Raw genomic sequence first — 13,349 nt, forward strand, 5'->3', positions numbered from 1 at the left:
AATATGGGTGTGGCTATTGATGGACTAAATCTATTTATGAGAGTGTATCACATTTTAACTAAGGATTCTTGGAATTTCTTGAGTAAACTTGCGCCTAATATTTGGAATGCAGGACTTATTTTTATCACCATTGATGTGGTAGAATTATTTTCGTGTATACCCAGAGATATCGGACTTGAGTAGTTTGAGAATTTTCCAATATGAATTGGGATAGAATTTGTCTTATTTCTGACATGATGGGATTAGTTCTTGATCATAATTATATTTACTTTCAATGGGAATTCTTTACAGTGTAAAGGAGTGGCTATGGGGGCATCTTGTGCCCCTATTTTTGCCAATCTTGTTATGTTAGAATAGGAGACAGAATTTTTATTTAAAAGTAGATTTTATTCTGATATTGTTTTTATACTAGATATTTGGATGATTTATTCCTTTTATGGAAGGGTCCACAGGAGAGAATAAGTTTGTTTATGGATTACATCAATGGTACCACAGATTTTTTAAAATTCACATGTCCGTGATAAGGGTATAGCTTATTTGGACACATTAGTCATTCTCATGGGGGATTTGCATCTAGAATACATAGACTACTTTTTCCAATGATTATATTGAATTTAACAACAATCATCCACCTTACATGTTTAAAAATGTTTTTAAAGGACAGTGCATAAGAGCTGCCCATATGTCATCTACTAAAGTTATGGAACAAGAACTTCAGCTTATATTTAATATGTTCAAAAATAGGGGATACCCCTTAGTTTTGTTAAATGATGTAGTTAACTATGTGAAAAAACAATGGGGTATCAAATACCTACCCTTATTAGGCAGGACATTTTAAGGTGGTAAATATAGACACAGGAACTTATTTGTTAGCATGTGGTTTCAATAATCGGGTTTGTGTTTTGATGTATACCCCATATGTGCAATATATCAGAGACCTAGTCAAACAGCATTGGAATTTGATTAGTCAATGATGATACAGGGTCAATATTGGGAAGGAATCCTAGCTTTGTATACAAAACAGCTCCAAATATCAGTTATTGGAAAAAGCAGCAAATATTACATATCCTAAAAAGAAATCCACAGGTACTAAAAAATGTGGATTTTGCAAGCAATGTAGAAATCTAAATGAAGTGGTAGATATCCAGTTAGAGGATATTAATAAGACACATGTTAGATGCAGGGCAGGTAATTGTAACACCAAACAGGTAGTATATCTTGCTACCTGTAATGCCTGCCCAGCATTTTATATAGGAAAAACCGAAAACGCATATATGAGCATTTGTACAAAATTAAGGTGAAAGATAAAAATAATGCGTTATATAAACATGTGTATAAAAGATGACACATCAATTTAAATTTGCTATTATAGATCAAGTGGATATATTGTTACAAGGTGGGAATTGGAAAGCACTATTAGCAATGAAAGAGTAAATGGCAAATATTGACAGATGCCACAAAATTTCCTGGCATCAATGAAAGTATAAGCATCAAGCCATTTCTCACCTTGACATAGTATTTTATTTGTACATGCGCATTTTTATTTGTGCATTCGTATTTTTACAAATTTAAATATTTATATATATTTTTTATATTTTATCAATGCATTATAGTATTAGTGTGCAGTTATGTATAGTTAGGATTTATATTTGTATTCTTACATAATATGTAAATTACAATTGATTTATGTGCAGCATGAATATGTATTGTATTTTATGTATTTTATTCTGTATATTGGTATGTCTGTAAGTTCATCAGTTTTTACAAGTTTTTGGCGCCAAAACATTTGAAGTGATTTTAAATGTTTTATATGGTTCTGAAGAAGTCTGTAGATTACAGATGAAAGCGCTTAAACAGATGATACCACATGATTCGTTTTTAACTGTGTGGAAACCAGATGATTCGTTTTTAACTATGTGTATTACATTATATTAGAGATCTTCTCTGTTCGAGTTGTGCCGTATTTTGTGTAGCCAGCACCTGCATTTAAATTTTCATTTGTTCGTGTTGGTTTCGTATTTTTAGTATTTGATTTGTTATGACTAATATCTGAGACTTTTAGATATTTTTAATGTAGAACACCCATTAATGCCTGTTTCATAAGGCCTTCCTAAAGTGCACAAAGATTTAATTAGCCCACCAATGAGAACAATGGTCTCTAGTAAAGCATGGGCAATGAAGCCACTTTCCATTTTTGTGGAAAAAACTCTATGCCCTGTAGTAGATATATGCAATGCTGTATTGAAGGACATGAGTTTGGTAATGTTTCAAGACACAATGAAGTTTACTTTGTAACTATGGGTATTGAATCGCTTTTAATGATTATCCCCAATAGTTGGGGGATAGAAAGCATGAGAGAACTTTATATAATTATCCCCAATAGTTGGGGGATAGAAAGCATGAGAGAACTTTAGAATAAGAAATGTACATTTTCCCATAAGGTAAATCTGATTTGTACCCTGTTAGATCATTTTAGAAAATAACGCGTTTGTGTTTAAGGAAGAGTTTTTCCTTCAAAAGGCTAGTGTGGCTATGGGTACAGCCTATGCCAATAACTATGCCAACTTAGCTTTGGTACAATGGGAAGAGAATTTTGTGCTCCATGGTAGTAATTTCTTTGAATATATATTATGGTACACCTGTTTCGTTGATATATTTTTTTCTGTGGACTGGCTCTCTTGAATTACTTGGTCAGTTTATAGAGTATCTGCATACCACAATGACTTTTTTAAAATTCACTTATAAATGTTAAGACCAGACTGAAAATGGCTGACTTGGGAAGTGTGCAGACTAGTTTGTATAGGAAGCCCAGTAGGAAGAATTGTCTGTTGCACAAAAACAGCATGCATCCTAGACATGTTTCTAGGAATGTTAAGAGGACAGTTTCTTGAAAGGGGAGTCCATAATGATACTATTGGAAGAAGCTATTTGGTTCCTTAAGGAAGATTTTTTAACTAGAGGGTACTCAGGAAAGTAGATGGATGTTTGTTAGGAGGTTATTGACTAAGAGAATTGGAAGAGGAAGACCCTTTTTTTCAGAGCATTTACTAGATAAAATAGTCAACATGATTCTAGGATAGATAATAGTATTGGGGTTCCTTTGACCTATGCTAGTGACATAAATTATTTTGTGACATTAAAAGAATATTTTGAGCCACTTAAGAGCTCAAGGGGATTACAGACGAGAAGCCAGTTTTCATTTAAGAATTTGTCTCTTGAGACTTGTGTTAAAAGTCACAAAAGATTAAACAATAGTGGAATTGCAAAGACCATGGTATGTATCCTTGTAGGGACTGCTCTGCGTGTCATATTCATATTGGGCTCAGTTTTATACTTCCACAGTTAGCTGTAGATGCTAAATTTTATGCAGATTGTAGGGCTAGAAATGTGTATTTTAGATATTGTCAGGTTTGCAGTGTATTTTATATAGGAAAGACTAACTGTTCCTTTAAGGAATGTATTTTAGAACATATTGGGGCCACTAGAAATGGTAAAGATAGTAGTGGCTTAGCACAGCATGTGAAGGCTTAAGGGCTATAGCACGAGTTTCAAATTTTTTTTTTGTATTAGAAGCGATTGTCTCTACCCCTTTTATTTTCATTGAAGAATAAAACAGCGGAACAGAAATGGATAATGTATTTTAATGCAGATAAACTACCAGGTATTAACGATGTAGTGTCACTTGATCCTTTTTTACGTGCACGTACACTTTGGCATTGATATTTACGTGTTTTATATACATTCCTTTTTAAAAATGATATTTTTATGATCGTTTTTGTCTTGTATGCATATCTTTGAGGTAGAGAGTTGTCATTGATGGAGAGCAAGTTGAGTGGTTAAATATTTAAATTATGTGATGTAACATGAAGCAGTCTAAGCGACTGATCGTGAAAGTGCTTACTGTGTTTATTAAAAATTTATTTTAATTATGGCTGTGTTCCTTTGGTACCATGTTTTTCTGTATTGAAGTGAGCTAAGTATGATTTTAAATTCCTGACATAGAAAACTCTCTCTAGTGGCTATTAATTCTACTAGAAGAATTTCAGAAGTTCAAGCGTTGTCCTCTAAACCTCCCAAGTTGATACTCTATCCTTAGGAACAGTCAGTGCTTGTTTCCTTTCTAAGGTGGTATCCAAATTCAGTATTAACCAGTCCATTAATCTGCCAGTAATCTCCTAAATTTGCAAACAAAAGTAAATGTTACATTTATTGGATGCCCACAGACCATTATGTTTTTACCTACATAGAACAAAGGATATTACACCAATTATTTGTCATTTGCAACTGATTCTCAATTTACAACCTGAAAAGGTAAATTTAGCCAGATGGCTAATGGATTGCATATCATTCATTTACAACAAATCTGGTTTATCCTTGTCAAAACCTCTTGGAGCTCATTCAGCTATGTCCATGGCAACTTCAGTGTTCTTGTCTAGAGCTTCCATGGACATGTGCAGCTGCAACTTGGGCTGTCCCTTGTACCTTAATTACTCATTACAAACTAGATCTGGTCTTGAGGGGAAGATCAGCCTTTGACTCAACTGTGCTCAGAAATATCCTTAGTCCATCTGAGAATTTAGGTAGGTGGGTGCTCTGTTCCAACAGTTAATAATGGAATGAAAATTGACATCGGATAAAGAAGCTGTGTACTTGCCATAATGTTTCATCTGTGTTGTCAATTTTCATTCTTCCTCCACTCCCCACCATCCCCCAACCTTTTTCACATTGTAGAGTTTATAAGGACACCAGTGTCCATGCTGAGCTCCAGATATGGCTTTTTGTAGTAGTACTACTTTGTCAAACAGCAAACAAGATCTGAGGTATGTTAAGGGTTGGTGCATTATGGGTAAGGGAGGAGCTCTAGCTTTAGTGGTCATGAGCTAAAGCGATAGAGTTGGATCTGAACCCTAACAGCTAGCTGAATGAAAATGGACAACAGATGGAACATCATGGTGAATACTTGATTTGTTTCAGGTGAACAAGTTTTACATAAATAATTTAAAGCACAATTGTCCTTTGTTCACCATTGGTTTTGGCTTTGTCCTTGATAGAGCAGAAGTTGAGTTACGTTCCACAACATAAAAAATTGATTTTATAGCAAAAAAAAAAATGCTTACAATTGTTTGTTTTGGCTTTTCCCGGTTAGGGGTCGCCACAGCGGAATTCCGGTCTGCTAATGATTGGCAGTGGATTTTTATGTACTGGGTTACCAGCCCTGATGCACAACCTTCAACGAAGGCACGCCCCATTCACGTATGCCTCCACACAGAAGACGCTCTAGCTGAGAATCTAATGGGACAATGTCTTGCTATGAGGAGACGATGCTACCGCAGCAGCACCACTTAACACATTCACAGTATTTCTATAACTTTATTTTAAAAATGATGGCTAATTTTTTTGGCCCATGTAGCACCCTCTCCACCTTACTTTCTGCATATCTTGCCTTATCCCTTAATTTCTAGTGGTTGGATCATCAGTTGTGATATGAGCTGTGAAGTTTGATGTTCAGGGGATTGAATCAGTTTTTTTTGTGCTATCAGTTGTATAATTAGTGAGCAGTCCTCATTCTCTTTGGTTTAAGTAACTATACATGATCCCCCTCCCTTAATGCCCAGTTATATAATTTTATATTGCTACGTAGATATTTGTGAAGGTAGATACCCCACCACCACTTGGTAACTGAAGTCCAGTACTGTCACAGTTCAGGTAAGGGTTGTGGTAGTCCTTGAACACATTCACTGTTTGGTACTACAGGGCACCGACACTGCTAGCTGTAGTGAAAATATTACATTTATCCAACTAGTAGCACATTCTGTTTTATTACAGATAACCGTGTAGTCATACAGATCTAATCTGAAGGAACGTTCTAAAAGATACTGTTAGGCTGGTCATTTTATATTCAAACACTTTAGATCGCCTTGGTGAAGGCAAGAAAAATGTGGTGGGGTGGTCCAGGCAACTTTGCTTTGCTATATGCATTTAGTTGAACTCTGTTTTGTGGTCCTAATTTTGTGTTTTATATATTTTAGGGTTGAACTTGGCAAACAGTTGGCAAAGAAAATTGAACCAGAGCTGCAGACTGCTGATGCTGTAAAATCACATGACAGTTCCACCAATGGACTCATAAATTTCATCAAGCAGCATTTTGCGTGACCACATGGACCATTCAAGTGCACTAGAACACCATTATGCAGAACTTCCCGATCACTGTTGTAGTTGCAGGGTTCAACCAGCACTTTACCAGTAGTGCACCTATTTGTTGCAGTAGTTCACTCTGCTAAACTTCCATGAACACATCTCCTTGCAGAGATCTGTCAGTACTTAAGGTTTTTGTTGTGTACCCTGTGCAGTGTTATGGGTCTCTTTCCCTGCTGTCTACCTCCTGCAAAAACAAACAGAATAAATGTTTCCGTAAGGCATTTAATCCCTGACTCTTCTTTTACATTCTGTGTGATGAGCAAGCTAAGCAGATTGTCTTGCAGTATAAATGAATTTTGGAGGTTTTCCACTAATGCTCTTAAAGTGCCAGTTAGAGCTTCCATGAGTTAGATTGCCTTATAGCAGCACTGAGTCCCTGTGTGGGAAATGCATGTTAGAAAGCAGAAATGTAGCCAGGCACTAAATGTAAGAATCCCCTCACCCATCTTTGGATGGGGTGCATAGAAGTTGTACAGAAATGTTCCCTGGGTTAGTGTGCTTCTGCTAATTGATATTAAACTCTAATTGGTCTAACTGGCTCAGAAGTAAGGCTGATGTAAAGTAAATTTCTTGAAGGTAGTTCATAGCAAGGGAAATTTTTATTTTTTCAGGTAACCATTTAGAAAGTCAAATTACATTTTGCATCTTTATAACAAATCCACATGCTTAGCATGTACAGGATAAAACATGGACGTGTTTTGTCAGTATAGAAATGTATAGGTGTAGATATAAACACAGCTCCTGCCTGGTGCCCTGCAGAGTTCTACAGCAGCAGAGACTTTGGAATGATTAAGTATCATTTTTCTGCATTTTCTTGCTGCCTTTAGCTAATTCCGCCTAAAACACCGATTTTCTAGAGTTACTGTGATTTTAAAAATCTTGTTTCAGCTACATATTGTACTTACTTTGCTGCCTGCACCTTAAAGTAGTTATTGTGTTTAAATTACCTGTTTACTGTTGTAGGCTACACACAAGTGTAATAGCCATTCCTGTGCATTTAAAGTGTTTTTTTTGATTGTATCTGCTTTATTTTCTGAAAAAAAAAAAAACAAAACAAAAAAAAAATACTTGTTTTCCCGCCTTTCTAAGCTAGTATAGTCCAGTTATCAGGTTCATGCTGAATTCAGGGCTGTGTTACAAGTTTCTGTGTTTGCCCATACCTTACTTGGATAGAAGGAAGTTTCTCTGCTCACAGAGAGGGAGGGAGCCTTGAGCAGCCTATCTGTCCCTGGAGGAGTGGTTTTAGTCCAGAAATTAGTAGTTTATTGGCCATTTTGGGCTGATTTTTATCACTTTAATTTCCCTGCTATAAAACCCACATTTGTGCAGTTTTGCGTGGCGAGCAGTGCCGGTTAGCTAAGGCATAACTTTTCCCGGCTCCACAAAGTCTACTCTTCAGTTTTTCCCTTGGAACTAGACAAACTTTCAACTTAAGCACTCAAACCGTTCACTTCTCATCCCGGCTCTTGCTCAAAACTCATAGCAAGTGCTAATAAACCTTAGCACTAGACCCCCCTGTACTGTAGAGACGCACAATGCTCTCTATTTAACTTTACCAGCCAATCAGAAAAACAGTTCACTGTACCTATCCAGGCATGTCCAAAGGGCAGTTTCAAGTGTACTCTCCAGTCCAATTGGTGAATCTGGGCATTTTGAGGCAATGTTACAATTGCCTCATGTACACAGACAACCCTCTCCTCCTTCCACCAAACACAAATACATGTGAGAGATGCAATTATACAGCCAAACTGGAGGCTAAGCTCTCAATTCAAGACTGGACCAGGCAGTCAAGAGGAAAAGGGAATTACTTGCATCACACCACCAGTCTCACAGACTTATGAAACCAGCACCGGCAAAAAACACACAAATACATGAAAACATACTCGCAGGCTCTAAAAATCTGCGAAAGCAGCAGACCTCCAAAGCAGACATCCAAGCAACCTCCACCCCCTAACACAAACCATGAAACACATACTTCACAAAACCAGTGTGCCATGCAGTCACAGCCCTTAAGGCAAAATAAGATACTCAACACACTTGGTAATGGGTGACTCTGTAGTAGTCAGGCATACTGACGTCCCACTCACTAGGCTGAACAAGGAGAAGGTTACTGTCTGGTGCCAGGATCCACCACATAACACAAGCACTCGGGTCACTCCAGAACAAGTACAAATATGACTGTCATTGTCCATGTTGATGTGAATGACCCGAGCCATACCTCCCTAGACTGCATGAAAAGGGACATGGAGGAGCTCTCTAAAGTATCCCAGGCTGGTATGACAGTGAGTAACATCCTGCCCTCACCAAGAATGATACCACGGTATAGAGAGAAAAATCATCAATTTCAACAATTGGCTAAGCTTCTGGTGTCATTCAAAGGGGATCCAGTGTCTTTCAGCCTGGGATGACATGCTCAAGCCACGCTGCTTCGCTAGACTGCTTGCACCTGTCACCCGTAGGCTTTCGAATACTGGCCAAGGCACTTGACAACCCCCATAGTGCCTTTTTTAGGCAAGGCTCAAAAGACCAACACACCACTGTAAATAGCACAAGTAACAAAAAACTTAGGGTAATGCTACTCAATGCCAGAAGTCTAAACCTCAAAATGCACACACTCGAGGCACTCCTCAGCAGGGAGAAAATCTTTACATGTGCAGTAACAGAAACCTGTTGTAAGGCTCCAGAGAGCACCCCAGCACTACCAGGTTACAACTCCTACCAAAACCCAGACCGAAATGCAAAAGGTGGGGGAGTATCCATATTCATCAAGATACCCACACCTCCAGGTTAGTGGCACAGCACAATGCTTCAGAGATCATAAACGTGCAACTAACAGGCAAAACTGCTATTCAAATTATAGCTTGCTACAGATCACCCACCATGTCCCAGGACCGCCACTCAGCATTCCTGGAAACACTGGGAAACAAAAGTCCTACCAAACACCCTGATATTGGGTGATTTTAATTGCCCAAACATTAACTGGGAGAACTACTAGAGTACAAACTCCCTTGCCCAAAGTTTCCTAGAATTTATAAACTCAAATGCCCTAGATCAACTGGTCAGCATCCCCACCAGAGGTGACAACATATTGGACCTGGTCATAACTAACATGGGCAACTGGTGTTCCGTCAACCCCTCTGTTAGATCTGACCATAAACTCATCACTCTGGATATCCACATTCCGCCACCACCCCGGTCAAAGAAACCACTGTTAAACTTTTCAAAAGCAAACTTCACGTTACTTAAGACTGATGCGGGAAGTTTCAAAGCCCCCATGCTAAAGGATAACTCTGTCCAAGCTGCAAAATTCTTTACTAATGCACTCTACGGGCACCTACAAGAATGCATGGGATCGTGCTATCCCAAACAAAACCAAGACTCTCTCCTCCAAGAAAAGGAAACCAGTCTGGTGGACCCCTGCCATAAATACGCTATACAATAGAAGGAGGAAACTAGTACAGAAAAGTGTAAAATCCCAAGAAGGGAAGACATCCCTGATCAGTATTGGCAAGAAACTGTTCCCTCATAAAATCATCCAAGACTAGCTTCGAAAGAAAAATTGTCATGGAATCCACAGATTACCACAAGGCATTCTTTAGCTATGTCAAGAATCTAAGTGGCAATTCTCAGATCTGCTTGGAGTTTGTGCAGAATTGCACAAAATACACTGAGCCGACTGATTATAGCCAACATCCTGGCAGACAGGTTCAGTACAAACCTCACCCCCAAAAGGGCCCATAACTATACCAGAAGAATGTAGTGCCCCTGAACTCGGACACTTAGGTTAAAACAGCCCTCTCCAAAGCCAAAAGTACAGCATCAGTGGGACTGGACGATGTCCCAGGCTGCGTCCTACACTAGCTCAAAGATGAACTAACTCCTCACCTAAATGCAGTTTAAACTCAGCCTCTCCACAGGCTATGTGCCCACAGAGTGGCGCTATGTGCCCACAGAGTGGCGCACCGCAACAGTTATTCTGCTCCACAAAGGTGGAGCCACAATGGACACCGGGAACTATCACTCTATAAGCCTGACTAGCTTGGTCTGCAAAGCTATGGAGCGCATCATCATGGATCTCATTAACAGACATTGGGAGCCTCCAAACACTGGACCCTACCCAGTTCGGCTTTAAGGGCAGATCATGCTTCCTAAACCTGGTGGACTTCTTTGAGACTGTTACCAAGGCTATAGACTAGGGAAAGGGTTCCACACTCCTACCTAGACCTCAAAAAGGCCTTCGACACCATTCCTCACTCAGTTATTATAGATAAGCTCAACAGCCTGAACATAAACCCCTACGTCACGAGATGGGTTGCCAACTGGCTCATGGACAGAACCTACATGGTATGAGTTGCGGGAGCCAAGTCTCACTCTAAACCGGTTACAAGTGGCATTCCCCAGGGCTCAGTCCTAGGACCCCTCCTGTTCGGCATAAACTTCTCAGAGGTGCAGGCAAGCACAGGACTATGGCTGACCAAGTTCACAGACTGCAAACTAGAGGCTATAATTGACTCTCTGGCTGATGCATCCTCCAAAAGGGTCTCACTGAGAGATACTTTGTGTCAAAACCATGGCCTCAAGCTAAATGCCAAAAAGTACATAGTCCTCCCCTTTGGAAAAAACAAAGTACCTGCAAACTATCACATGGGTGGTAGCCCCCTAAATACAGACGACATAAGGGATCTGGGGACCCAAGTAGATTAGCAATGTGATTATCAAAGGAGAGGTTATAAAGTGGTTAGAAAATCCTTCTATGTGGCCCACCTAATCACAAAAGGGTTTGCATCCAGATTGAAAGAGGTCATTGGGTCCCTCTACGCATCACTCATCAGACCCATCAGAGTACAATACCCCATTTGGGATGTAGCTTACAAGACACTTGCAACAACTGGAAAGACCACAGAAGTACCTCACCAAGAGGATCACTGGCCTCAAGCAGATGCCCTATGCAGCTTGACTGAAGAAACTCCAGCTGTACTCTGTTGCATACCGCCTACTCAGAGGTGATCTCTGCCTGACATACAAGGCCATGTCCAACAGAGAATTGATGGACATGCTCCACCTAAAGAAAACCATATCCCCTAGAACCGAGATCTCCAGGGATCTAAACTTCACCACAACAATGAATAGGATGTGCTGGAGGGATAGATTCCTGTCCCAGAGACTTCCCATGCTCTTGAACAAGATTCCAATCTACAGTAGGCAGAGCTCCTTCCTAACCCTCTTCAAGAGGGACCTTGAGTGGATGGGAAACAATTTACCCCAGGGATCACTTCAATGGCTCTGCTGGACAGAGGCACATGGAACTATTGTAAGGGGGAGGCGAAAGCCAACACAAGCAAACGTCCGAATCCATGAAACCCGAACACACTTCAATGAAAGCGCTTTTATCGGAAAAGCGCTTTCGTTAAAGCGTGTGACAAAATAAAAAAAAAAAAAAAAACCTACATTTAGATTTTACCCCCCACATCCCACACTTAAATATTCTCCCTCAGAGACCACACTACAGTGGGGAAAAGGCAAATTTCCTTACCCGCACTGTAGTACAGCCTCTGCAACAGTTATACTTAAAGTGCTTCTTTGGTGAAAAGCACTTTCGTGTAAGTGTGCCCGACCGTTTGCATTTCAGTCATTTGCTCAGTCGAGCAAACGTCCAAGATTCATGTATATATAGTATATGTATATATATGTAATATAGATATAGATATATAGATATAGATGTATAGATATATAGATGTATAGATATAGATGTATATAGAGATATATAGAGATATATAGATGTATATAGAGATGTATATAGATGTATATAGAGATGGATAGAGATGGATAGAGATGGATAGAGATGGATAGAGATAATTGGTTCATAGGTTCATACTAGGCTATCTGCCCAAGGGCATTTATAAGCCTAGCCCAGAGTTTTGTGGCTTTTGCCACCCCTTTAGTTTGAAGGAAACTATGCCCATTATTTTGCTGTGCCTCTGTCAAGCAGTGACACTGAGGTAATCCCTGGGGTATATCTGTGATCTCCCATCCATTGGTCAAGATTTCTCTTGAACAAGGCCAGCGAGGTGCTCTGCCTCACATGTACCGGGATTTTGTTCCACAGCATAGGGAGTCTCTGGGTGATGAATCTGCCCCTCCAGCACGTCCTATTAATAACCGTGTCAAGGTTTAAGTCTCCCGCCCTTGTAGTTGTGAGGGATCTAGATTTTTTGAGGTGAAGCTTGTTCATCAAATCTGGGTTTGACATGGCCTTGTATGTCAGGCACAGGTCACCTCTGAGCAAGCGTGTTTACTGAATAGAGCTGGAGTTCTTTCAGTCTGGCAGCATAAGACATATTTTTGAGACCCTTTATCCTTTTGGTGGGAACTTTTGGGGCCTTTCCAGCTGCTGCAGGTGTCTGGTCAGATACATTCCGAATGGGGCATTGTACTCAATCATTGGTCTGAGTGAGTACAGGGGGATGATGACCTCCCTTGATCTAGATGTGAATCCCTTCATGATCAGGTGGGCAATGTAGAAGGTCTTCCTAACTACTTTAGCAACGTGAGTGTCAAACGAAAGGTTACTGTCAACCTGGGTCCCCAGATCCCTGATAACTTCTTCTGTGCTCAGTGGATTGCCACCTATATGGTAGCTAGGGGTAACCTTGTTTTTCCCGAAGGGTATGACTATGCATTTCTTGGCGTTTAACTTTAGGCCATGGCTCTGGCACCAGTTATCCATTTCTGTGAGACCCTTCTGAAGGATATCTGTGTCAGATATGTTCTCGACTATGGCTCCCAGTTTGCAGTCATCTGCAAACTTTCAGCCATAACCCTCCTGTGTTTGCTTGTACTTCAGAAAAGTAGATGCCGAACAAGTGGGCCCAGGACTGAGCCCTGTGGGACACCACTTGTGACAGGCTTTGAGTCTGACATGGCGCCAGCAACTCTGATCCTGTGGGTTCCGTCACTTAGCCAGTTTGCAACCCATCTTGTGATGTATGGATTTACATTTAAGCTGATGAGTTTTTCAATGATACCTGAGTGGGGTATTGTGTCAAAAGCCTTTGCCAGGTCGAGGTAGGCTGTATGGACTGCCTTTCCCTCATCAATGGCCTTGGTGACTGTTTCGAAAGTCAACCAAGTTTAAAAGGCATGATCTGCCT

At 40.1% G+C, this 13,349-nt stretch overlaps 1 protein-coding gene across 1 annotated transcript in view; it reads left to right on the plus strand.

Moving 5' to 3' along the window:
• The window catches only part of GPI (glucose-6-phosphate isomerase), a 236,822-nt gene extending 230,398 nt beyond the window's left edge, over nucleotides 1-6,424 (plus strand). The window contains exon 18 of the mRNA XM_044081684.1: nucleotides 6,030-6,424. Coding sequence (XP_043937619.1) covers nucleotides 6,030-6,153 — 124 coding nt within the window. The 3' untranslated portion in view covers nucleotides 6,154-6,424. The remainder of the gene's footprint in view (nucleotides 1-6,029) is intronic.
• Nucleotides 6,425-13,349: the final 6,925 nt, after the last annotated feature.

The sequence above is a fragment of the Protopterus annectens genome, chromosome 8.part1 (genome assembly GCF_019279795.1).
Source record: "Protopterus annectens isolate FY-2018-M chromosome 8.part1, PAN1.0, whole genome shotgun sequence".
NCBI classification, from domain to species: domain Eukaryota; kingdom Metazoa; phylum Chordata; order Ceratodontiformes; family Protopteridae; genus Protopterus; species Protopterus annectens.